The sequence below is a fragment of the Ctenopharyngodon idella genome, chromosome 9 (assembly GCF_019924925.1).
Source record: "Ctenopharyngodon idella isolate HZGC_01 chromosome 9, HZGC01, whole genome shotgun sequence".
In the NCBI taxonomy this organism is placed as follows: domain Eukaryota; kingdom Metazoa; phylum Chordata; class Actinopteri; order Cypriniformes; family Xenocyprididae; genus Ctenopharyngodon; species Ctenopharyngodon idella.
The window spans coordinates 38691287-38719162 of record NC_067228.1 but is presented as its reverse complement, the minus strand read 5'-3'; the positions used below and the strand labels follow the sequence as shown (position 1 = coordinate 38719162).

At 43.0% G+C, this 27876-nt stretch overlaps 1 protein-coding gene and 4 non-coding genes across 5 annotated transcripts; 4 read left to right on the top strand and 1 right to left on the bottom strand.

The window, feature by feature from the left end:
* Nucleotides 1–510: 510 nt before the first annotated feature.
* On the top strand, nt 511–14491 carry LOC127518888 (uncharacterized). Its single transcript, XM_051906106.1, has 2 exons — nt 511–678; nt 12857–14491. Exons 1-2 carry the CDS (start codon nt 511–513, stop codon nt 14096–14098), a joined length of 1410 nt encoding a protein of 469 aa, XP_051762066.1. The 3' UTR covers nt 14099–14491.
* Nucleotides 10713–10784, top strand: trnah-gug (transfer RNA histidin (anticodon GUG)). The gene has a single exon. It is a non-coding gene; the product is annotated as a tRNA-His (tRNA).
* An 8190-nt stretch (nt 14492–22681) lies between the features above and the next one.
* On the bottom strand, nt 22682–22822 carry LOC127519461 (U4 spliceosomal RNA). The gene has a single exon (XR_007931858.1). It is a non-coding gene; the product is annotated as a U4 spliceosomal RNA (small nuclear RNA).
* A 719-nt stretch (nt 22823–23541) lies between these two features.
* Nucleotides 23542–23614, top strand: trnar-ccu (transfer RNA arginine (anticodon CCU)). The gene has a single exon. It is a non-coding gene; the product is annotated as a tRNA-Arg (tRNA).
* A 1220-nt stretch (nt 23615–24834) lies between these two features.
* LOC127519465 (U5 spliceosomal RNA) lies at nt 24835–24949 on the top strand. Its single transcript, XR_007931861.1, has one exon. It is a non-coding gene; the product is annotated as a U5 spliceosomal RNA (small nuclear RNA).
* Nucleotides 24950–27876: the final 2927 nt, after the last annotated feature.

The window sequence follows — 27876 nt, the reverse complement described above, 5'->3', positions numbered from 1 at the left end:
TAAATTGCATAATGTTCTGTAGATTTTTAAGTTGTAAAGATTGCTATTGTTTCAACATTATAGATGTTTGAAATAATTGCTGACTGAATCTGTACATTTTCATTCTTAGGATGGCGATGCAATGCCATGCACACACAAATGTACATGTTAGAGGGGGCCTCGAGGTGGAACATGAGCCGGGCAAAAGAAGCTGTATCTGTGGTGGGGGCCTCAACCGTCAGGACATTTGATGTCTGCTTAATGTCTCACCTTAACAACATGAGCCAAGGTCCTTGGTTGTGCTTTGATGCCAGAATTCACCCCTCCAGGAAAACCCACTGGTAAGATATCTCTCAGGGAAATGCTGAGCATTGGAGTATTCCTCTCTCTCCTGTGTTTGTGTGTGTGTGTCCTCTCCCCATTAACAATGTGTTAAAAATTATTGCAGAGGAGCGTATTGCAGTGGAGTACTTGTTGGCCCAGTCCAATAGAGGCGACCAGTTGATTGGTGACACTGGTGATCACAATGACATGCCTGAAGTCCCCTCAGAGGAGCCCGAAGATGACAGTGGTTTTGACACGACTGTGTGCCATGCAGCTGATCTTAGGGCTGGTGACTCTGACCCTTCAGTAGCTGTCGTGGAGGCCCAGGTGACCAGTCAGGTGGGTGACACTGGACCCAAATCCCCTGATGAGGAGGTCAGTGAGGAAGAGGAGGATGACACTGCAAGTCCTAGCACATCCGGCCACGTAATGTTGCTATCCTGTACTATCTTTTACTTTTAAAAAAATGTATCTGGTGAAGTGCGAAACACTTATTGTCAACCATTTGTAAAGTTAAAATATTTACTACAACACCATATATATTTATTGGACTGTGGCTGACTTTTTTTCTCAGTGTGATTCTAGAGGTGTCTTGGGCTGGGAGGCAGTTGATGCCCTGGCAGCCTACCTGGTTGGCCTAAACCGAACAATCACTGCCTTGTCATCACAAGAGGAGGCCAACATAGTCCAGCTGTACATGGCTCTGCATGCCATGGACAAGGTGCCATCAAAATATAGCCGGAGGGTAAAGAAGAAGACTTTGCTAGGACCATGGAGAGCATCCAGGAAGCGGAGTGGCTCTGCTCCAGGACAGCAGGCAGCAGAGAGGTAATTTGACTATTTGGATCTTCACTAGTTTATTACCCAGTATACAGTCCAGATTATATCATCCTTCTTTTCCATAGACTGTTCATGACTCATGGGCAGGCGGCTCAGGACCCTGAAGTCCACAGGGTCAGTGAATGTGCTTGCCTACAGCTTTTTAAAGAGTTTAAGCAAGCACGGAACAGGCCCAAGGACACAAGAGGAAAAACTCTGCCAATTCCACAATATATTGTGATGGTATACAGCCACTTAAAACAGTGTAGCGTCTGGATAGATCCGGCGTAGTCAATCAACTTTGGAAATTTCAGAATGCTTTTAGCCTCCTGAACTGTGCATGTAAATCACGAATCGGCTCCGGCAAGTCCGGGACCAATTGCCCCATTGGCACCTTTGTTACCCCAGTAAAGAAAAACAGAACATATTCTCACCAGCTCCAGAGACTTCAAAGAGTCACCCTGGTGGGACTAAAGGTCATGTGGTCACAGACACTGGCCACAACCCCAATACACACACACATACAGACACTCACAAACACGCATGGAAATTTTTGTGTATGTACATTTATCCTCCAAATATGACTGTGCCAAAGTGTACCCGTCGCTGTATTTAAAGGTGCATGTATTTATCCCTAGTATATAAGCTTAGCTATGACTGTAGTTGTACTAGTTTTCTTCTAAACGATAAAACTCAAGTATAAACTGTATCTCCCCCTTTTTGTCTTTGCCATCTGACAAGTTTGGTCTCATTGTAAAGCTTTCGTTATGCTCTAATTGAAAATGTATGTCACATGACTGTAAAATGCATTCTTTTATTTTTAATGGTACTTTGAAGAAAATGTACTCAGATCGGACACTTCATAAACCATGCAAATTAGGTCATAAATGGAGACAAAGAAAGAGTTTGCCCGCCAAAATCGCACCCTCATTGGCTGATGTATCCCAGAAGGCGTTCTGGTCTGTTGTCCTTAAAACACAATGACACGCATCTCTCATTTGTCTCTCGATTGTCCCTCGCCATTTAACACACGTCTCTCCCGGACGTCTCGGCGACCGCGCTTCCATCACGCGCCCCCCTCTTTTCGGGACGACCATCTTTTTGGCAACAAGTTTCTTTGTCAAACCCTCTTCATCCGTCGCCCGAAGTTTTCACTCTTCATCGCCTAGGAGACGGACTCTTTTCCTTTATTTTCCGGTTATCTTACTCTCAAGTTAAACCCTTGTTTGAAACCCCGCCGAAGAACACCTTCTCGGAAAAGGACCAATCGCTTCAGCCGCACGCACCGAAACTCCTGCAGAAACACGAAACGACCACAGCACCTGAACCTATGCAAGTATAGAACCATTCTTTCCAAAGCGTTTTAAGCTCGATGTGTAAGCTGAGTTTCCTTGCTGGCTCTCAAAGGTTTTAACTGTTCGTAAGTTGCCATTCCTTTGATCACCTCTGTTTTCTTGACTTTACTTTCGCTTTCTATATATGTGTATTGTTTGTGTATGTTTAGTAGTATAGTCTCTGTATCCGTAGTTTCATATATTAAAGACATTATATTCATGCTCGATTGTTTTTTTGCTCATGCAACAAACCCAGGTCACTTTAACGTTTCGATCCAGTATCCTTGCTTGACGCATTGATGCTAGAATAGGAAGTCTTTCTCGTGGCCAGAGAAAAACCTTCCTTTTATAATCGGCTATGAGGAGCTAACGGTTTGCTGGACAAACCAATAGTTTCTCTAAATTATTATCAAACCAGAACTAATCATATATGTAATTGATTATAATTCGTTGTAATTAATTCACAATATATGTATAATTCCCTCTCGGGTTGGTATATGTATTATAATTAATCATAAAGCTTTATGATTTATTATATTCATATATTTCACCCATAAATTAATTAAATACCTGTACAGAATTGCCACAACAGCTGCTGGAGGACAGCAGAGCAGTTCTAGGACAGACTAACCTGGTTCTGGTCCCGATAAACACCACTACTGTCTCCTCGTGGTGAGTCTTCTTTTGTGCAATACTTTTATACAATCATAATAGTATATCAAGATTGTACTTATAAAACCTTCCTGTAAATGTTTCTTTTAAAAATTATACTAAGTAAAGACAATGGGCTTTAGTTTTAGTTTAGTTTATTTAACCTTTATTTAACCAGGCATTTTTTTAAGTCATTACAATTTTTCTGAATTGCTAAAACACATTTCTTGAAACCATCACTCATTTTCACAAAACATTAAACATAAATCCAAATCTTCAAACTAAATTCACAAAACCTCTGACTCTTATGGCAAAATCAAACAATTGCTTCAAAACACTTTCACCTGTACTCAAGATCATTCATTAGACACTACATCAACAAAATGGAGAACACAACATCCAGAGCATGTAGTTACAGAAAAAAAGTATATTGTATCACAGTAAACAAATTTGCAATTACATAAAAGTATAGAAATCACAACTAAGTAAGGTGAATATATTGTATACTGTATGTACTGCAAGTACAGTATTATATTGAATATTATATAGCAGTGAATCTCAACCTTTTTTGAGTAATGGACCCCCGTCATATTTAGAACCGTCCTCAAGGACCCCAGAATAATAATATAATAATAATAATAATATTGGCTCATTGGTATCATTAATGTCTTTGTGATGACTATATGCAATCAAGTATAATTTAATACCACGTTAGTTGACTTTATCCAATATTCAGTCATATCGTCAGTTATATTATACATATACATGTACATATTATATTCTTCTTTTATGGGAACATGTCAAATGTCAAAATATACAAATATTCATATTCAGACATTTTATAAGGACTCCCTGGCATTACGTCAAGGACCACTAGGGGTCCACAGACCCCTGGTTGAGAAACACTGTTATATAGTATTGAATGACTGTATATTCAGCACTTGCATGCTGTAAAAATATAGTAGTCTAAATGCAAAAGCCTTAAAGGTCAAGAAAACTCTAAATGAAAAGCATGTTACAGTACACACAAAAAAAAAAAAAAAAAAAAATTACAATACAGTAATTTTATTACAATACAGATTGTTTCAAAGCAGCTTTACAGTGATAACAGGTACATGATGATCAGTACAGTTTTTTTCAACTGCTTACACACATTTTTAAAACTTTGTCTCTTTTTTTCAAAACTTTACACACAAATCCAAGAATTACACACACAAAATGCAAAATGCCTCACATGTCTTGCAAATTGAGGCACTGCATTCAAAATATGACAAACACATCTCAAAAGCAAACATTTGTCTTACGTTGCAAACACCTTTCCCATAATAATCTATTTTTGGATATATCATATACACACAGTTATTCAAAACCTAAAGCTCTTCTTTCATGAGCTCCTATGTACATTTCTGTACAAGATTTAAAGTAATTGTGAAAAATTCATGGTAATCACGAAAGCAAGATTGAAACCATACTATTTATTTTTATACTGTAAGCATTTGTGGTTGTGAATACAGTATTAAAAAGTACAAAAGAAAAGAAATACATCAACCATGTGTAGTTGGACAAAAAAAAAAAAAATAGCAACCAAAAAAAACTAGCATAATTTTGAAACAGGTGAATATTCCAAAGGAATGGTGTGTATGTGTGTCCTGGTAGGGGAACAAATGTCCCCACAAGTATAGTAATACCAGTGCATTTTGACTTTGTAGGGACATTTTTTTTACAGTAAGTCCCTATGAGGAAACAAGCTTATATGTAAATCATACAGAAAGATGTTTTCTGAAAATCCAAGATGTCCAAGATGCCAGGAGCAGGCCATCTCGTTCTGTCCTTATTGTTTGCGGCCTTCATCCTGCAGGGCGTGTGTAAAATGACCTCCTGGCCGACGGAGCGCATACGCTTTGTGGGGAAACGGCTGTTATGGCGCAAGGGGCAGACAGAAGGCACGGGCCCAGATAGCTCAGTCGTTAGAGCATCAGACTTTTAATCTGAGGGTCCAGGGTTCAAGTCCCTGTTCGGGCGAAGGGGCTGTCACTTTGTTGGAGGCTTCAGTCTGCTGTGACTCTCTGCAAGAGCACTCCTCAAACATGGAGAGCCTCTGCGCATTTTGTGAACCTCCCTTACTCAACACACCCGATTTAGATCATCAGCTCTTCGGGAAAGAGCGCCGGTGAAGTCAACTGAGTGTGCCGGATAGGAGACATGTACAAAATGTCCAGTGCTGTGGGTCCACAGGTTCAACTTGGTTTCTCCTTGTTGTCATCCTCTCCCAGCATTGCTACCTGTTCCATTTACCACATGTTTACCATAGCTCTCTCTGTCAGCGACGAGGGATTTACATGTCATAAATGTAGGGAAATAGTCAGGCTGACAGAGAGAATCTCAGAATTAGAGACACGCATCCAAACTTTAATCGAGGATAGTAAGAATGCAAGGGCTTCAGATACTGTTTTGGATGCGACTAGCTTAGTGAACTCTGTACATTGTTCGGTTCCGGCTGTAGAGCCCGCGCAGCAGGGCACTTGGGTAACGGTGAGGCGGCCTAGCCGCGGAAAACACTACTCTTCCGTTCCAATAAGAACATCAAACAGGTTCTCCCCACTCAGTGATACACCCACTGAGAATCCTGTTGAAAGTGCCCTAGTTATTGGCGATTCTATTACACGGAACGTGAAAATAGAGACACCAGCCACCATAGTCACATGTTTGCCGGGAGCCAGAGCACCTGACATCAAAGCAAATTTAAAAGTGCTGGCTAATGCTAATCGTAAATACTCTAAGATTATTATTCACGTCGGCACTAATGATGTTCGACTTCGCCAGTCGGAGATCACTAAAATTAACATTAAAGAGGTGTGTGAACTCGCAAGTACAATGTCAGGAGAAGTAATTTGCTCTGGCCCCCTTCCTGTTCGTCGGAGTGATGAGATAGTTAGCAGATTATCATCACTCAATGGCTGGCTGTCTAAGTGGTGTCCGCAAAATAATATAGGTTTCATAGATAATTGGAAAAGTTTTTGGGGCAGACCTGACCTGTTAAAAAGAGATGGTATTCATCCCTCCCGGGATGGTGCTGCTCTTCTCTCTAGTAATATGGCACATAGTCTTAGAACTGAAACATGACAAACTGGGGCCCAGGTCAGAAAGCAGACAGACTGGCTAAACCGACCGTCTGCTAGCTGCCTCACGTTACAGAAGTCAGAAAATTCAGATAACTCTCAACACATAGAAACTCTTACACCTAGATATTTTCAAATAGAGACTGTGTCTGTACCCCGAATTAGTAAAAACAAAAAACTTCCAAACCCATTTAATGGTAAAAATTTAATTGATGTTCAACAAATAAAAAATAGAGATAATAATGCTAAACAAATGATAAAACTCGGGTTGTTAAATATTAGATCCCTTTCTTCAAAATCACTTATTGTTAATGATATTATCAAAGATAATAATCTAGATGTGCTGTGTTTGACAGAAACTTGGCTAAAACCGGACGATTACATTACTTTAAATGAGTCTAGTCCTCAAGGTTATGATTATCGACACAATGCCCGTCAGAAAGGCAAAGGGGGAGGTGTTGCTGTAATCTATAGTAATATTTACAGTATTAGTCAGAAGTCTTTCAAATATAATTCCTTCGAAACTATGGTACTTTACGTAACATTATGTAAGTTGACATTTGTGCTGGCTACTGTATACAGGCCACCAGGACACAATACAGACTTTATCAAAGAATTTGCTGACTTTCTATCAGAGTTAGTACTAGCTGCAGATAAAGTCCTTGTTGTTGGTGATTTTAATATTCATGTAGATAATAAAAAAGACGCATTAGGATTGGCATTTGCAGATATTCTAAACTCTATTGGTGTTAGACAACATGTGTCAGGACCCACTCATTGTCGTAATCATACTTTAGATCTAATATTGTCACATGGAATCGATATTGATGCTGTTGAAATTCTGCAGCAGAGTGACGACATCTCAGATCATTATCTAGTCTCGTGTATACTACATTTAGTCAAGGCGGCTAAACTGCCTCCATGCCATAAATATGGTAGAACCATCACTTCTACCACTAAAGATTGCTTTATAAATAATCTTCCTGATCATTTTCATCGCCTTAGCATACCAGACAGCTTAGAAGACCTCGATGTTGCAACAGAAACTATTGCCTCTGTCTTTTCCAGCACATTAGACTCAGTTGCTCCTTTGCGTTTAAAAAAGATTAAGGAAATTAATCCAATGCCATGGTACAATGACCACACTCGGGCCCTAAAGTTAGCAGCCAGAAAAATGGAGCGCAGCTGGAAGAAATCAAAACTAGAAGTATTTCGTATTTCGTGGAGAGAGAGAATGATTGAGTACAGAAAGGCCTTAAAATCTGCTAGATCTGCCTATTTTTCAAAACTCTTAGAAGAAAATAAACACAACCCTAGGTATTTATTTGATACAGTGGCTAAATTAACAAGAAATAAAGCTTCAACTTCTGATGTTTCCAAAGAGCACAGCAGTAATGACTTTATGAACTTCTTTACTTGCAAGATTGATAATATTAGAGAAAAAATAATAACCATGCAACCGTCTACTACAGTATCGTGTCAGATTGTGCATTGTAGTGTCCCTGAGGAAAAATTCAATTCATTTACTGCTTTAGGAGAGGAAGAATTGTCTAAACTTGTTAAATCATCAAAATCAACAACATGTATGTTAGACCCTATACCGACTAAGCTATTGAAAGAAATGCTTCCAGAGGTCATAGACCCTCTTCTCAATATCGTCAATTCATCTTTATCATTAGGATACGTACCAAAAACTTTTAAGCTGGCTATTATTAAACCTCTTATTAAAAAACCACAACTTGATCCTAGAGAATTAGTCAATTACAGGCCGATCTCAAATCTCACTTTTCTGTCAAAAATACTAGAAAAGGCAGTATCATCACAGCTATGTTCCTTTTTAGAAAGAAATGGTATCTGTGAGGATTTCCAGTCAGGATTTAGACCGTACCATAGTACTGAGACTGCTCTCATTAGAGTTACTAATGATTTGCTCTTATCATCAGATCGTGGTTGTATCTCTCTATTAGTGTTACTGGATCTTAGTGCAGCATTTGACACTATTGATCACAATATTCTTTTAAATAGACTCGAAAATTATGTTGGCATTAGTGGAATTGCATTGTCATGGTTCAAATCATACTTTTCTGACCGTTATCAGTTTGTAGTAGTAAACGAAGACATGTCATATCGATCACAAGTTCAATATGGAGTACCACAAGGCTCAGTACTAGGACCGTTACTGTTCACTCTGTACATGCTACCCTTGGGAGATATCATTAGGAAGCATGGCGTTAGTTTTCACTGTTACGCTGATGATACTCAGCTCTATATTTCTTCGCGCCCTGACGAAACTTACCAATTCACAAAATTAACGGAATGCATAGCTGATATAAAAAATTGGATGACCAGTAATTTCCTACTACTAAATTCAGAAAAAACAGAGATTCTAATTTTTGGACCAAAAACTTCTTCACGTAATAACCTAGAATATTGTCTAACACTTGATGGCTGCTCTGTTAAGTCTTCGTCGTCAGTTAGGAACCTGGGTGTGCTCTTTGATACCAATCTTTCATTTGAAGGCCATGTTACTAGCATCTGTAAAACCGCATTCTTCCATCTTAAAAATATATCTAAACTACGACATATGCTCTCAATGAAAAATGCAGAACAGTTAGTTCATGCGTTCATGACCTCAAGGCTAGATTACTGTAACGCTCTACTGGGTGGTTGTTCTGCTCGCCTGATAAATAAACTACAGCTCGTACAAAATGCAGCAGCTAGAGTTCTTACTAGAACCAGGAAGTATGACCATATTAGCCCAGTTCTGTCAACACTGCATTGGCTTCCTGTTAAACATCGTATAGATTTTAAAATCTTGCTAATTACTTACAAAGCACTAAATGGTTTAGCTCCCCAGTACCTGAGCGAGCTCCTAATTCATTATAGTCCTTCACGTCTATTGCGATCTCAGAATTCAGGCCAGAATACCTAGAATATCAAAATCAACTGCAGGTGGTAGATCCTTCTCCTATTTGGCACCTAAACTCTGGAACAATCTTCCTAGCATTGTTCGGGAAGCAGACACACTCTGTCAGTTTAAATCTAGACTAAAAACGCATCTCTTTAACCTGGCATATACATAACACATTACCAATTTCCAAATCCGTTAAAGGATTATTAGGCTGCATAAATTAGGTCAGCCGGAACCGGGAACACTTCCTATAACACCTGATGTACTCGTTACATCAGAAGAAGAATGGCATCTACGCTAATATTAGTCTTTCTGTTTATCCCGAGGTTCACCGTAGTCAACTGGATCCGGGCCGTATCCAGGTGAGACCAAGGACCTGCACCTTGACACGACCACAACGCAGCCCTGAAGTATCAGCAGAGATTGAGTCAACTAGATCATCCCCTGTGAAGGCCTCATCGACACGACAGCCACGACACAGTTCCTCAACAACCGTCCATACCGGCGTGATGAATACGATCCTCAATATGGATGGAACTGAAATAAATACTTTTAATGTTGCGATCCTATTGGACTTATGATAGCAACCTGAATTGTAACAAAGCACTGTTGGCCAGAGGAGAACTGGCACCCCGACTAAGCCTGGTTTCTCCCAAGGTTTTTTTCTCCATTTTAACACCAATTTGCCACTTGTCTGCCACCTGATGTCACCTGATGGAGTTTGGGTTCCTTGCCGCTGTCGCCTCTGGCTTGCTTAGTTGGGGACACTTGACTTGACATTTGATATTCAACAGTGCTTTGATCTGCCTGCATTGACACTATTCTTTAAGAGCTGCTGTGCAGCCAAACAATGTACCAGTTATTCAATAAGAACAAGTGAGGTTAAGTCTCCTGTTACGCAGCATGTTTGAGCTTCAACAAGAACCAATGTGATTCATGTGATTCACGTGTGAGCTTCCTTAAGAACCACCGAGGTTAATTCTCGTGTTACACAGCACCTTTCAGCTTCCTCAAGAACCAATGAGGTTCATTCTCGTGAGTTACGCAGCACGTTTGAGCTTCTGCAAGAACCAATGAGGTTCATTCTCGTGTTATGCAGCACGCTGAGCTTCAGAAAGAACCAATGAGGTTCATTCTTGTGTGTTACGCAGCACGTTTGAGCTTCCACAATAATTAATGAGGTTTATTCTTGTGGTACGCAGCATGTTTGAGCTTCCTTAAGAACCAATAAGGTTCATTCTCGTGTTATGCAGCACATTTGAGCTTCCACAAGAACCAATGAGGTTTATTCTCGTGTGTTACGCAGCACGTTTGAGCTTCAGCAAGAACCGATAAGGTTCATTCTCGTGTTACGCAGCACGTTTGAGCTTCCAAAAGAACCAATGAGGTTCATTCTCGTCTTATGCAACATGTTTGAGCTTCAGCAAGAACCAGTAAGGTTCATTCACGTGTTGTACAGAACCTTTCAGCTTCCTCAAGAACCAATGAGGTTCATTCTTGTGTGTTTCGCAGCACGTTTGATCTTCCGCAAGAACCAATGAAGTTCATTCTTGTGTGTTACGCAGCACGTAGTGCGCCGTGATCGTATAGTGGTTAGTACTCTGCGTTGTGGCCGCAGCAACCCCGGTTCGAATCCGGGTCACGGCAGGGCCTTTTCTGTTAAGCAAAGGCGATGTCGAGCTCCTTTTTGCCGCCTCGATCCTTCAGCTGGATTGATGGCTGAAGCTCTCCTGTGTTCTGTGCCGCCCCCCATCCAGCCAACAGAACGTGTGGCCCGCAGGCAGACGTAGTCGTGGCCGTTACTTCCAGCAATCGGCCGGCTAAACACTTCCTAACAATATTTGAATACCTCCGAACTAGTTCAGAACACTTCTGAACGAAAGTCCGAACGAGTTGCGAACACCTCCAAAGTAAATCCGAACAGGTCCTAACGCACATCCGAAAACTCCGAACTGATGGGGCAAAGGAGCCAATCAAGTCCTACCGAAAAAGAGCCAATCAGCAATCGAGTTGACATGCAGGCCAATCTCGCCGCTGATTGGTTGTCGTGACATTCCCGCCGTTTGCAACTCACGGGACATAGTCTGCTATCGGGAGATTCAAGGTAAGCGTTATCAAATTACAAATTCTTGTTAACCTATTTGTTTAAACATTAATTCATGATTTGGAATAAAGATTATTTGGTTCGGTACACTTAAGGCAAGTTAACTTAACATTGACGTGTGACAGTTATTGCTAACTAGTGCTAGTTAACCCTCTATGGCACGTCATTTTATTTTTTGGGGGGGAAAATAATTTTTTAATATTTTCTTGGGGATCCCTGATAATATATCCATCATAAAATGTGTCGACCCCCCACCCCAGATCCAGATGTTGGTTTGTTGCCTCAGGGCAACAATGTGTTAAAGAAAAAAATACTATAGTCATTTATAGTAAATACTATAGTGTTTTTGAACCATACTATAGTAAAGTATTTGAATTAATTTGTTGTGGTAATTTTGTGGCAATTTTACAGTTGCTGTGGTAATATAACAACTATAGTAATATAAACAAATTACTTCACCCAATACTGTACTAAGTTTTCTACAACAGGGTATATTATACTACAATACACTACAGTTTATTGTAGTAAAAACTAAACTATACTACAGTATTTATTACAGTGGTAACACTTTACAATAAGGTTCATTAGTTAAACATTAGTTAATGTATTAGCTAACATGAACTAACCATGAGAAATACATTTGTTACTGTATTTACTAATCTTCGTTAATGTTAGTTAATGAAAATACAGTTGTTCGTTGTTTGTTCATGTTAGTTCACAGTTAACACGATTTTAATAATGTATTAGTAAATGTTTAAATTAACATTATCAACGATTAATAAATCCTGTATAAGTGTAGTTCATTATTAGTTCATGTTAACTAATGTAGTTAACTAATGTTAACTAATTAACCTAAAGTGTTACCATTACAGTTTATCAGTTTACTATAGTTAATACTACAATTTATACGGTATATTATATTATAATATATACAGAATACTACAATTTACTATAGTATGGTTCAAAAACACTGTCGTATTTACTGTGGGTGTGCCAATATATGCATTAGAAAATGTTATTAGTTTTTATTTTTTTTTTACATAGGAGGACTTGAATGCACCATATGGTTCTAATATGCATCCACACTTTAGCATGATAGGCCTATTGCCCTAAGGCAAAAAAAAAAAAAAAAAACAGTTTAACAATTCTATTGTTGCTATATTAACATAGCCAAAAGACACTGCCAAGAAATGCTCAACTACATTGATTTGTTCCACAATATTTTTCAGATATGACCAAAACAGGCAAATCCTCCGCCTATTGGAATGACGTCTGCTATAGGTATGCCCAGGGCACCTTCCAGTTCAGTACAGGCAAAAGGCCTGGAAGCAGAAAATGGAAAGAGGCCCTGGAGCGGATTGATGTCTGTCCCCTGCAAAGGGGGAATAAGGTGGACCTGTTTGGCAGGCATATAGTGTGCACTTGTGGGTTCCATAAGGTAGGTATATGATATAATATATCAAAGGCATGATAAGTCCCTGTATCATGTAATAGACTATTTTATGGACCATCCCCTGATCTGTTATCAGAGTGCACAGTTCTGCAGAATAATTGGTGAAATTATTTAACATGAATAGTATGGCCTTCTTTTGTTCCTAATTTTTATTTCTCCTAGTCAACAGATAAGGCAGGGCCTAATGTAGTGGCAGGCAGCAGCTCAGAGGAGGCAGGGACATCACAGGGAAAACAGGGGGTGAAGTTTTCTCTGTGTAGTGTGGTTGTGGAGGCAGAGAAGTTCTCCGAGCACCTCTCTGACCACCACGCTGAAGAGAGGTGTGACACCTGTGGGGCCAGGGTCCAGGGTGCTGTTGGACTCCTCCAACACATTGAGTCCAACCATTATGGGGCCCTGTTGGCTCCACGTGTCAGCCCTTCAAAAAGTCCCACACCATCTCCACAGCTGGCGCCACCTCTGCAGCACTTGCCGTCTCCACTGCCAGCATCAGTGTCTCCATCCCTGCAGCCCACTCCATCCCCACGCCACTCTCCAGCTCTACAGCCCTCACCACCACCACCACGGCCCACTCCGTCCCCACGGCCCACTCCATCCCCACGCCACTCTCCAGCTCTACAGCCCTCACCACCACCACGGCCCACTCCATTCCCACGCCACTCTCCAGCTCTACAGCCCTCACCACTACCACCACGGCCCACTCCGTCCCCACGGCCCACTCCATCCCCACGCCACTCTCCAGCTCTACAGCCCTCACCACCACCACCACTACGGCCCACTCCATCCCCACGCCACTCTCCAGCTCTACAGCCCTCACCACCACCACAGCCTACTTCATCCCCACGGCCCACTCCACCCCCACACCACTCTCCAGTTCTACAGCCCTCACCACCACCACCACGGCCCACTCCATCCCCGTGGCCATCTCCATCCCCACGCCAATCTCCAGCTCCACAGCCCTCACCACCACGGCCCACTCCGTCCCTGCAGCCCACTCCATCCTCACATCCAGCACCCTCACTGCCCACACCACCTCTGCCTCAGGCTGTTACTGATTGGGAAAGCTTTCTTCTTAGTCAGTTCAAGAGAGTCCTCCAGCCAGCAGATTGGGTGTGGATTGCCAAGTGCCTCTATGAGCCCACAGGACAGCTGAGGCAGAAGATCCAGGAGAACTGGTTTTATCCACCGATGCAGCCCAAGCCGTCTCCTCCTGAGCCCGGGTGGTACTTCCGACAGAGGATGTTCTTGTGGGCACCAATGAGGATGTGGGGCATTCCTCTTAAATGTCCACAGTGTGGCCGTAAGATGCACCATTCAGGGATCTACCCGAAGGTCAGGGAGGTGATCGACATGGATAGCCGCTACTACCTGGTGGGTGGAGACTATCCACGCTGCAGTGTATGACGGTTGCCAGTATGCCCATGGAGCATTTTACAACTGGATGTGGCAAACAGGACACTGTTTCCAGCAGTGCTGACCACTCAGCTAGCCCTAGACAGGACATGTGTGACCTTCCTCAGGCCAAGGACCAGCGGCAACAGTTCCTCCTACCTCCAGTCAGCAGTAGAGGAAGTCCACAGTGAGGAGTGGGCACGACGGACCATCCAGTACCTCTCTGACTGTGAGCATCATTTTAGAAAGGTTGCCCTGGTCCAATCTGCAACGGCACCTTCCTTTTCTGCACCTGCACCCTTCAGGCCGCTTCCACTCGCCCAGTGGTTTGAGACTGTCCACTCCAACGACATCCTCAGCCACGTGGACGAGATGAAGGGGGTGATTACCTCCACCTATGGCCGAATCCTAAAAATGGATTCTACTAAGAAGGTACAGTACATGAAGGATTGAGCATGAGTTTTATTTTCAGCCATCCATGTTAAGTAATTGGAATAGATATAATTTCATCATAATGATGAAAAAGTGTGCATTTGTGTTATATATGTTGTAATGGACCATAACAAAAAGAAGAAAATGTGTAATTAAGTCTCATAATGTCTTTATGTTTTCTTATGCTTGTTTTTCAGATCACCAAAAGCTGGCTGGTGGCATTGGGGACACGGCTGCATGGATGACCAACATTGGCAATGAGCTCGGCCAGGTTCTGAACAGTGTTTTAACAACAGCTGAAGGTGCAGGACTGGAGGAGCTGTGCCAGGGCGTCGTCAGACGCTACCAGAATGCTGGCGAGCCAGAGCCGGAGGTCATCTATGTTGACCGGGATTGCTGCAGTCAGTCAGATGGGATTTTCAGATTACTAACTTTATCAAATGTGGATAAAGACCCTGGACCACATTAAGTCTTAATGGTCAGTTTTTTTAAATTAAGATGTAGACATCATCTGAAAGGCAAGCTTATTCTGAGTAAATAATCTTTCCATTTGATGTATGGTTTGTTAGGTGTCACATCCACGCCTGCCCGGACTCCGTTTCCCAGAATCCTCCTGTTCCGCACTCCTGTTTGCACTTCCCTCATCAGTCTTCCCGCCATCTCCCCGGATTCCCAGCACCTGTTGTCCTCGTCAGCACTCCCTTTAAGTTGGACTCACTCCCTGCACTCCTTGTCCGTTATATTGTTAGCTTTCCGTGTGTTAGTGTTGTTTCTGCTCCTACGTTCATTAAAGACCCTTACTTTGTGGATTTCCGTGTATTGCCTGATCCCTGCAGCACCACACGTAACAGAATAACGGACCAAAAACCACTGGAAATCTGCAACATAGATGGGCTTGTTCACCGTCTCTGAGATCCCTGCGTCTCCCATGCCTCCCAAGCCGGTTACAGCCTCGGATCGCCTCGTTGGGTTCCGGCAGGACGGTCGTTCGCTGGAGAGGTATGTGGAGGAATTTGTCGAGCTTGCTTATTTGGCGAATTGGCCAGATGCATGTTTGAACGCCTGTTTTCTGGCGGGGCTGGATGAGGACATGATTCGTTTTAAGGAACCTGCCTGTTATTTTTCCCTAGTCGATGCAATCAATCTGATTTTGTTTCTAAATTGTTCAGAGTTTGTAATTGAGGAGGTTCGTGATAGATCATACGATCCTCGTCCAGTCACCCCAGAAACACAGGCGGCCTGGCCAGTTCGCCAATCTCCATTTTCCTCCGCCTGCCCCTCCAGTGAGCACTCCCCTGGTGTCCTGCCGGACCCAAAACCCCGGATGGGCAATGAAAGATCCTCTGCGGGGCCGAAACGGCCAAGAAGGAAGAGGAAGAAGGCCGCCAAGCAGCCCCAGTCTCCTGAGTTTTCTGCCTCCGTGCAGCCCCAGTCTCCTGAGTTTTCTGCCTCCGTGCAGCCCCAGTCTCCTGAGTTTTCTGCCTCCGTGCAGCCCCAGTCTCCTGAGTTTTCTGCCTCCGTGCAGCCCCAGTCTCCTGAGTTTTCTGCCTCCGTGCAGCCCCAGTCTCCTGAGTTTTCTGCCTCCGTGCAGCCCCAGTCTCCTGAGTTGTCTGTCACCGTGCAGCCCAAGATGCCAGTCCTGGACACGGAGGACTGATTAATAGACTTTTGGGCTGAGCCAGCTCCCAATCTCCTCGACCTTGTTTCAGCCTTCCATGTGCCAGCCCTCACCGAGCCCGCTCAAGGGTCCGCCGAATCTGCTCCAGCCGCCGCCTAGCCAGCCGCTCCAGCCGCCGCCGCCGCCTAGCCAGCCGCTCCAGCCGCCGCCGCCGCCTAGCCAGCCGCTCCAGCCGCCGCCGCCGCCTAGCCAGCCGCTCCAGCCGCCGCCGCCGCCGCCGCCCAGCCAGCCGCTCCAGCCGCCGCCGCCCAGCCAGCCGCTCCAGCCGCCGCCGCCCAGCCAGCCGCTCCAGCCGCCGCCGCCCAGCCAGCCGCTCCAGCCGCCGCCGCCCAGCCAGCCGCTCCAGCCGCCGCCGCCCAGCCAGCCGCTCCAGCCGCCGCCGCCCAGCCAGCCGCTCCAGCCGCCGCCGCCCAGCCAGCCGCTCCAGCCGCCGCCGCCCAGCCAGCCGCTCCAGCCGCCGCCGCCCAGCCAGCCGCTCCAGCCGCCGCCGCCCAGCCAGCCGCTCCAGCCGCCGCCGCCCAGCCAGCCGCTCCAGCCGCCGCCGCCCAGCCAGCCGCTCCAGCCGCCGCCGCCCAGCCAGCCGCTCCAGCCGCCGCCGCCCAGCCAGCCGCTCCAGCCGCCGCCGCCGCCGAACCCACTCCAGTAGCCCACGAGCCCTTTGAACCCCTGAGTCTCCCAAAATATTTTTTTGGGGGGGGAAGGGTATCTGTGGGTGGGAAAGATGGGGGTGGGCTAGGAGACCCGCCGTGGCCTGCCAAGGCTCCTGACCCGCCGTGGCCTGCCAAGGCTCCTGACCCGCCCTGGAGACCTCCGCACCCGCCTGCACCCCTCGCACCTGCCTGTAGGTCTCCAGGGTGCCCACCCCCCCTCCCCGCTGTTTCATCTGAGGCGTGAGGACACGCCTTCCGGGGAGGGGGAGGTAATGTCACATCCACGCCTGCCCGGACTCCGTTTCCCAGAATCCTCCTGTTCCGCACTCCTGTTTGCACTTCCCTCATCAGTCTTCCCGCCATCTCCCCGGATTCCCAGCACATGTTGTCCTCGTCAGCACTCCCTTCAAGTTGGACTCACTCCCTGCACTCCTTGTCCGTTATATTGTTAGCTTTCCGTGTGTTAGTGTTGTTTCTGCTCCTATGTTCATTAAAGACCCTTACTTTGTGGATTTCTGTGTATTGCCTGATCCCTGCAGCACCACACGTAACATTAGGATAGGACAATATTTGGCCCAGATATAACTATTTGAAAATCTGGAATCTGAGGGTGCAAAAAAATCAAAATATTGAGAAAATCGCCTTTAAAGTTGCCTAAATGAAGTCCTTAGCAATGCATATCCACTCACAAAAATAAATGTTTTATATATTTATGGTAGGAAATTTACAAAATATCCTCATGGAACATGATCTTTACTTAATATCCTAATGATTTTTGGCATTAAAAAAAATCAATAATTTTGACCCATACAATGTATTGTTGGCTATTGCTACAAATATTCCTGTGTGACTTATGATTGGTTTTGTGGTCCAGGGTCACAAATGTGCATTGCAATATATTTTACAAAAGTTAATAGTGGTGTAAAAAAAATCCCCTTTCCCTATTGTTGGTAATTTATATATTTATATATATATTGATGGTAATATTATTATTACCATCAATGTAATGTAATTGTAATTAATTATAATGACTGAAAAGTATGTTGAAATTAAATCAAATGTATGCTTTTTGATTATTTATTTTCCCTATCCACAGGTGCACCTGCGGTGCTAAATCTTTTTCGGCCATGGAAGTGTATCGTAAGGCTAGATATCTTCCATTTTATGAGAAGATTCAACTGCGGCCTTACTACAGAGCACCACCCTCTCTATGGTACCTTTTGTTCTAAACTTTCCTCCTGTATCTTTGAGTGGGATCAGGAGGATGTGAAAAAAACTTAAGGCGGCCAAGAGAGGGGAGTGGAAAAACAGACATGGTGGACAGGCTCCCACTGAGGCATAGCTCATGGCCAGCATCAGCCCAGGTGAATTGGCAAAGCACTGTAGGCGGCGGACGCGCGGGGCTAAGGAGATCCGGGCCATGATTTCAGGGCTGCTGGAATCAGTGTGGGAGCTAACCGACACTACAGGGCTTCGCCTGGTTAACCCTGACAGCATGCGCCATGTTTGGGAGATGCAGCAAAAACACCTCGAGTGCATCCAGGACCCTCCACATGTAGACTTGTATACAAAGACGGGGACACTCCAGAAGGGTGGCAAAGTCTTAAATGTACTTAGATGTGGCAGGGGGTCATCCTCTCTGGAGAGTTTTCACCGCCACCAGTGTGCCTTCATTCCTGGTAAATTCTGAATGTTAAATTGCATAATGTTCTGTAGATTTTTAAGTTGTAAAGATTGCTATTGTTTCAACATTATAGATATAGAACCCTGGGTACTACCTGGATTTGGCTTGTTTTCATGGAATTTACTACCAGCTTATTATTCTATGTTGCTGTTCTATAACTGTGTCATTAAATTTGTATGTCCTCAGTTTGAAATAATTGCTGACTGAATCTGTACATTTTCATTCTTAGGATGGAGATGCAATGCCATGTACACACAAATGTACATGTTAGAGGGGGCCTTGAGGTGGAACATGAGCCGGGCAAAAGAAGCTGTATCTGTGGTGGGGGCCTCAACCGTCAGGACATTTGATGTCTGCTTAATGTCTCATCTTAACAACATGAGCCAACGGGTCCTTGGTTGTGCTTTGATGCCAGAATTCACCCCTCCAGGAAAACCCACTGGTAAAATATCTCTCAGGGAAATGCTGAGCATTGGAGTATTCCTCTCTCTCCTGTGTTTGTGTGTGTGTTTCCTCTCCCCATTAACAATGTGTTAAAAATTATTGCAGAGGAGCGTATTGCAGTGGAGTACTTGTTGGCCCAGTCCAATAGAGGCGACCAGTTGATTGGTGACACTGGTGATCACAATGACATGCCTGAAGTCCCCTCAGAGGAGCCCGAAGATGACAGTGGTTTTGACACGACTGTGTGCCATGCAGCTGATCTTAGGGCTGGTGACTCTGACCCTTCAGTAGCTGCCGTGGAGGCCCAGGTGACCAGTCAGGTGGGTGACACTGGACCCAAATCCCCTGATGAGGATGTCAGTGAGGAAGAGGAGGATGACACTGCAAGTCCTAGCACATCCGGGCAGGTAATGTTGCTATCCTGTACTATCTTTTACTTTTTAAAAAAATGTATCTGGTGAAGTGCGAAACACTTATTGTCAACCATTTGTAAAGTTAAAATATTTACTACAACACCATATATATTTATTGGACTGTGGCTGACTTTTTTTCTCAGTGTGATTCTAGAGGTGTCTTGGGCTGGGAGGCAGTTGATGCCCTGGCAGCCTACCTGGTTGGCCTAAACCGAACAATCACTGCCTTGTCATCACAAGATGAGGCCAACATAGTCCAGCTGTACATGGCTCTGCATGCCATGGACAAGGTGCCATCAAAATATAGCCAGAGGGTAAAGAAGAAGACTTTGCCAGGACCATGGAGAGCATCCAGGAAGCGGAGTGGCTCTGCTCCAGGACAGCAGGCAGCAGAGAGGTAATTTGACTATTTGGATATTCACTAGTTTATTACCCAGTATACAGTCCAGATTATATCATCCTTCTTTTCCATAGACTGTTTATGACTCATGGGCAGGCGGCTCAGGACCCTGAAGTCCACAGGGTCAGTGAATGTGTTTGCTTACGGCTTTTTAAAGAGTTTAAGCAAGCACGGAACAGGCCCAAGGACACAAGAGGAAAAACTCTGCCAATTACACAATCTATTGTGATGGTATACAGCCACTTAAAACAGCTGCTGGAGGACAGCAGAGCAGTTCTAGGACAGACTAACCTGGTTCTGGTCCCGATAAACACCACTACTGTCTCCTCGTGGTGAGTCTTCTTTTGTGCAATACTTTTATACAATCACAATAGTATATCAAGATTGTACTTATAAAACCTTCCTGTAAATGTTTCTTTTAAAAATTATACTAAGTAAAGACAATGGGCTTTAGTTTAGTTTAGTTTATTTAACCTTTATTTAACCAGGCATTTTTTTAAGTCATTACAGTTTTTCTGAATTGCTAAAACACATTTCTTGAAACCATCACTCATTTTCCCTAAACATTAAACATAAATCCAAATCTTCCAACTAAATTCACAAAACCTCTGACTCTTATGGCAAAATCAAACAATTGCTTCAAAACACTTTCACCTGTACTCAAGATCATTCATTAGACACTACATCAACAAAATGGAGAACACAACATCCAGAGCATGTAGTTACAGAAAAAAAAAGCATATTGTATCACAGTAAACAAATTTGCAATTACATAAAAGTATAGAAATCACAACTATGTAAGGTGAATATATTGTATACTGTATGTACTGCAAGTACAGTATTATATTGAATATTATATAGCAGTGAATCTCAACCTTTTTTGAGTAATGGACCCCCCGTCATATTTAGAACCGTCCTCAATGACCCCAGAATAATAATAATATAATAATAATAATAATATTGGCTCATTGGTATCATTAATGTCTTTGTGATGACTATATGCAATCAAGTATAATTTAATACCATGTTAGTTGACTTGTCCAATATTCAGTCATATCGTCAGTTATATTATACATATACATGTACATATTATATTCTTCTTTTATGGGAACATGTCAAATGTCAAAATATACAAATATTCATATTCAGACATTTTATAAGGACCCCCTGGCATTACGTCAAGGACCACTAGGGGTCCACAGACCCCTGGTTGAGAAACACTGTTATATAGTATTGAATGACTGTATATTCAGCATGCTGTAAAAATATAGTAGTCTAAATGCAAAAGCCTTAAAGGTCAAGAAAACTCTAAATGAAAAGCATGTTACAGTACACACACACAAAAAAAAAAAAAAGAAGAAAAAAACTGCAAAATCAAAGTCAGTGAGAGATTCATTCTGCTTCAGCATCACGTCTTCATGTTGGGTCCAGCCTGAGTCAAGTCAAGTCACCTTTATTTCTATTGCACTTTATTACAATACAGATTGTTTCAAAGCAGCTTTACAGTGATAACAGGTACATGATGATCAGTAATACAAAGAGAGTTCATTTCGGCTGTACAGTATCTCTAAAAGAAAATAGTGTCATTGTTCAGCTGAAGTCAGTTCAGTGTCGATTCACTTCCGTTGTAAAGATCATCAATTATTATTGTTTCCATCTATTGTTGGTATCATCATTTAGCACCTGTGCCACCTGTGCACTCTGAACTGGCTTGTATTTCATACAGTTGGTTTCACATCATTAGAAACAAGTGTAAACAATTTTGAGTCGTTGTGTAAAGGATGACAACTGTGTTGTAGTTGTGCTTAACTTTTGGTGCTTTTACCATTTTGCAACACAAGTGCATCACAGTGCGAAATGTGTTTTACTGAGTGTTGTAATAAAAGCACTCGCTAGGAATTTTTTAAATGCACATACTGAAATATTTGTCTCAAATTTTAATAATTTCTGTAGCACATTCCAATAATTTAGGGCAGTAAATTCAAAACCAATTTTAATAAATTGCTTGAACAATGTTTCTCTTGCAGGCTACTAAGAAGACAGAAACGTGTGGACAGAGACATGCTGCTGCAGGGTACTGCACTGCCTAAACAATTATATTTGGCAAAGGAGCCTCTTCCTGAAGTGCGTGAACTTCCAGCTGCTCCTGCACAGCATGGGCATGAGGCCATGGAATTCGAGGAGCCAGAAAATCAGGAGGGAGAGGCCTTCATTCGCAAACGCATCTCCAACAGGTGCCCACTGCCCACCCCTCCTCCTGGATCTTACTCGCCATTTCCCATATACCCACCAGCACCACACTTTGCATTCTCCCCTTTTGGGTCCTACCCACCCTTTCCCAGCTACCCACCAGGTCTACCAGTGCCTCAGTCTTCCCAGTGTATGCCCCCTCCCCAGTTCCAGCTGCCTCCACAGCCGCCTTCCCAGTTCCAGCCGCCTCCCCAGTTCCAGCCTCCTCCCCCGTTCCAGTTGCATTTGATAGATTTTACTTCCAATAAAACATTTGCAATGTGTTTGTAAAAGGTTACATGTGTGGCGTCTCGAAAGCTTGGAAACAGTGAATCATTTTGTGAAGTAATTGGTTCAATTGATTCGGAGCTTTGAAAAGCTTCGTTTCTCCCATCACTGCTTACGACACACCATGGTGTTCTCTAACTGAATCACGTTTTAATAATAGCTGCAGAAAAAGCTTGTGTTCATGTCTGAAACCATTGTTGAGATCAGGATCACTACAACAAGCCAGCTGGTGCTAGTATATGACCATTAAGAAAACAAAGACACTCCAAACGTGCTCTCAGGGAAACCTTCACCAGACTCGGGCTTTCACCGCTACAACGAAAGCAACACGTGGAAGAAACCAAAACACAAATCCTTTTTTTCAATCAATTATTAAGCCTGCTAAGAGACTGACAAAAATTGCCAAGGCTGACTGTATTTCAAGTCATCCCGGCAAGGTATTGGGTAAAGTTTTCAACCAGCAATGATCACTCCTTGGATAAACCTCATAGGCTACAATATTGCCTCTGCAAAAGAACACCAGAAAAAGTCGCAACGTCTTCTGTGCACCTATCTGCACATGGAATGACAGGGTGGTATCAAGCTTTAAACTACCATACAATCAGCATTTTGGCCCTAATGGATGAATGGTGTATCTACGAAACAGGCAAGCGGCGTGCGCAAAAAGGTTTATTCCTTGTACTCTCTTCACTTAAAGAAAAAAGTGCGCTGTTTCCGTAAATCTAAGGTGGAGAGAATTATGGGTATGCAAAGGGGAGGAGTCATAACCCTCAATCTCCAAGAACATGTTTGAGTTCGGGATCGATTCAACGAGCCCCCTACAAGGTTGGGTAGGATAATGAAAAGTGCAAGGACACTGCAAACATATTCTGAGGGAGGTCCAATGCCAGCTTTGTTACCTTTTTCTAGACTCTGGCGTTCTCCCTAGGTTCTTCTAGGACTGCTAATCCATTGTGCTGAGGTAAAGCTACCAAAACGCTATTCTGAAACCATAACCATTTTCAACAGATCTCATCTGTGACAGCAGAGCATTTAATGTATGGATCGAATGGATCGAAACCATCCCCTACTAAAACTGCTTTATTTACATACATGTCCTGTTCCTACTCAAAGAAAAGCTACCAAAACACTGTGCTGAATCCATAAACCTTTACTGTGTTTGCCTTTTTTAAACACCAAGCCTATTGTTGTCACTGAAGCAGAAGTAATGGGGGCACATGGGTGCTGGCATGTTACAGCCTCAGTGGCCTAATGGATAAGGCGCTGGCCTCCTAAGCCAGGGATTGTGGGTTTGAGTCCCATCTGGGGTGGTCTAAAGCAGAGTGGCGCAGCGGAAGTGTGCTGGGCCCATAACCCAGAGGTCAATGGTTCAAAACCATCCTCTGCTAAAACTGTTTTATTTATGAACGCGTTCTGTTCCTACTTGAGGTAAAGCTACCAAAACGCTATTCTGAAACCATAACCATTTTCAACAGATCTCATCTGTGACAGAGGAGCATTTAATGTATGCCTAAATGCAAGTCATTTTGAAAACACCTGTGAATGGAAGGTTGTTTAGAGCAAGCAGAGTGGCGCAGCGCAAGTGTGCTGGGCCCATAACCCAGAGGTCGATGGATTGAAACCATCCGCTGCTATGTCTCTTTTATTTATGTTCATCTACTGATCCTACTTAAAGAAAAGCTACCACAACGCTATTCTAAAGTCATTATAATTTTGACTATAATCCGTGAACAATTACTGTGCTTGCCTTGTTTAATTAATAAGCCTATTGTTGTCACTGAAGCTGAAGTAATGAGGGATTGTAAACCAGGGATTGTGGTTTGTGTGTTTGGCTGTTAATTGAAACGTTGGTGGTTCGAGCCCACCTAGGGACGAAGGAGCTTTTTCGGTGCCATGCCACCAGGGAACCACAGACGCAGAATTCAGCACGCGCGCCATGTCGGAAGCTCGACACGGAGGTTTCTGGCCCCTGGGTTTTAGCGCTTACAGCTTCGTCAGTTGCTTTGGGTTAAAAGAAGACAGCGGGCGTTGTGTGAAAGCTTATATCTGCCCTAGCCTTAATGTGGTTCTAATGTGAATTTTGGTCATATAAGCAGGGCACCAGTAACTTGTAACCTATCAAGCTCTCTGGCATGAGGTCAATCGATTTGGCATACGCCTACACGTGCTGGCGTTTTCGTATGTTCAGGTCTGGTTGGAGGTTGGGTCCTCCAACTCTTTGCTGTATGGCTCACTTTTGCCTTTGGAAATTTGGAGGAGTTTGCCTTCGCTCTCTCACTCGACAGACCCAAACGGAACTTTAACTCCTGGTTTTGGTTGTGCATATTACTGGCCTGCTCTACTGGGTCAAATTGTATCCCCCGGCCACAGATATTTAGTGCGTTCGGCTGTTAACTGAAAGGTTGGTGGTTCGACCCACCCAGGGACAAAGGAACAGAAAAAAAGCAGGGTGAGCCTGCACCAGATATTATCCTTGCTGAGCATTGTGGTGCTTTAGTGGGAGCACATTGGCCCAAATTCTCAGGGGCACAGCTCGAGTTTCTCTTCATTCACGTATAAATTTTTTGCCTTTTACTAAAGATTTCTGTGGAGGGGAGCGTTTGCGAGTTTTTGATATTTTTGGGTGCTCTGCTCACAGCAGAGCTGCATGCATTTGTTCAAAAAGAGAGACTGGTTTGCGTCTTGTTCCGAAGCTGCGATGGCAGGAAGGAAGCTTTTTGAAGCAGTTGCTTCACAGAGCGGTTCGCTGTTTTGGAGCGCTCAATTCACGCTCCGGACCACTGACTCAAAATAAAGATTCGTAAAGGTTTCGGAGCTTCGCGAAGCAGTGTTTCGAAAGCGCCCATCGCTACTCCAGAGTACCGCTGCAGGCTGGGCTGGCGTTCGAGCATGGTCGAAAGAAGCGGGCGTTTTGGAGCTGAGTGGTCAACAGACCATCGCCACTTTCCCTGTTCGCAATGTCAAGTCTTAGCTCAGCAGCATGATTGTAAGGTTTACCAAGCACAAAAGGGAGCCCTTTCTTCCGCAAGACGTCTAAAGTGTCTCGATGGTAAAGCCTGAACTCATGCAAGGCATTTGGCCATCATAAAGTTGGAGCCTCCCCGTCGAGGAATCGAACCCCGGTCTTCCGCGTGACAGGCGGAGATTTATTTATTTATTTATTTATTTTATTGAAACTGGGCGGAAACAGGTGGAGGCTTTTGTAATATACATGCCGAACTGGCTCTCCAGTAAGAGGATGTCCACGCTGCAAAGTCCTTACTTTTGAGCTAGGTGAAGGCAATCGTACTAAGGAGCTCTAGGCAGACTGTCATGCCAAATGAGCTCTGTCCTGTTTGTGGAATTTACATTGACTGTCACTCTTAGCACTCTTTTCCTTATAAGCCTTTTATGAAGCGTACACCAGAAAATTTCTCTCTTTGTCCACAAGACAGGTTTCCGTAGTGTAGTGGTTATCACGTTCACCTCGCACGTGTGGGATTGCAAATTTAAGAATCTGTTTAAGATCTGCTGATCCTACATCCTGACATAACATCACATGGAATACTATGGTGAAAGTCTCTCACTCTCTCTCTGCTTGCAGGGCAGACCATGGGATGACCCTGTCTTCGAAAAAGCACCCAAGGATCGCTGTAAGGTTTATGTAGTGTAGTAGTCATCACATTCGCCTAACACGCAAATGGTCCTCGGTTCGAAACTGATCAGAAACAGCGGTTAGCTTTTGACCGAAAATATAAACTGTTTGCGACACCAGTAGGATTTAGCTCCTCTTCCTTGTTTAATTGTTTTAATTGTTTAAAACAATTAAAATTGTTTTAATTGTGTGTTTTAATTGTGTGTGTGTGCCTGCCACGGATGCTTTCATATGGACACTGGCAACGTGGCAACATACAACGTGCCAAATATAATATGCAGTATGCACAATTTGCAATGCAAGGATATTGGATAACTTCATTTGCCATGAGCAAAAACCTCAAGGAATGGTTTGTAAGCTTTATGTTATGGTTAGAGTCTAATAGAGAATAATGTGCAAAACTTCATGCTAATTTATCAGATGATTTTCAATGTGGAGATCTGGTGATCACTTTTTGAGAACAGTTTTTTTTTTTTTTTTTTTTTTTTTATTGACAAACATTACCAATATAGCGAAAAACATGGACAAAACAGTCTAAACAAGTGGTTCCCAAACTTTTTAGTGTGGAGTACTCCCTGAAGGGTTTACATCCTTCTGTGTACCCCCTCTCTTCCACTTAGACTGCAGTCACATCTTTACCATTAAGGGACAATATTTGCCCCCTAAATTGATTTTCCAGTGCATTATTTTACCTTTATGAATAACTTTATTAAATGCTTTAAATAAAAATGTTCAATAGAGAATTGTGCAATGATAGTAAAACAAAGTGATACTTTTAAATATTAAACTAAAACCGCCAGTAGGTGGCAGCAAGTCACTGTTTTTATGAGCGAGTCATCGAGTCATTCATTCATTCAGTAACGAAGCAAGTGGCTGTGAATGAATCATTGAATCATTGACTCTCACGATTCATTCAAAGCCGCAGAAGTGTTCGCGAAATACCGATGTGTGTTGTAGTTCTGCTGTGGTTTTCGTTAGAACTATTTCGTTGCATAATAGGTTTGAGTACAAATGTATTACATTTATATAATATATTTGCATTTTCACATGGTTTTGTAATGCACTTATAAAAATAGTCATTCACATACTATATCTGCATATATTATGATCTGCACATTTTCTATAGCACTTCCAAAAAGGTATAAAACACAGGTAGCAGTGGCAGTTGATGAGGGTGATGATGAGGAGTTAATGAGGGGTCATACTGTGATGAGGAAGATGAAATCATAGTGACAATCCGTCAGGGAGAGTGAGGGTGAGAGAGAAGATGGAGATGAGGATGAAGGTGGATATGATAACTTGATATAATAACATAATAATATGATGGTTTGGTAATACTTGTGTTCCACTATGGTGCAATGTTGCCTGAGGGCAACAGCTGGATATAAAATGTTACTTTTTATTAAATATGAAACTTTTAATATATTAAAAACTGGATAAATTTGTTTGTTCAAGTGTCTAGTTAAAGAAACTGATGTTTTCAATACATTTATTTTTTCTACATGAAAATGCCAAATGTTTAAATCCATTGTGGTACAATGTTGCCTCGAGACAACAAACTTATAAAAAATAAATTAAATCTATGCAAATGTTTATTGATATTGTTAAAGTGCCCAATTTTAAGCAGGAAAAAAAAAAACACAAATAATTTTGTCCTCATTAATATCATAGAGGGTTAAAATGTACAAAATTTTCTTCCGGAGGAGCATGCCTCTGGACCCCCCTATAGGGACAGAGGTACAATCACCACAGAAAACACACAAACCTGTGGGAAACACTGTATATATTATAGTGTTCTCAAAATACAAATCTTATTCTATTAGTATTAAAATAACTAAAATACGTGCTTGTAAAAGTGTTTTTTTTTTTTTCTTTCTTTCTTTTTTCACCGTGATCAGGATCTGTCCGCCTCATTTTTGAGCCAGGAAAAACCCTGTA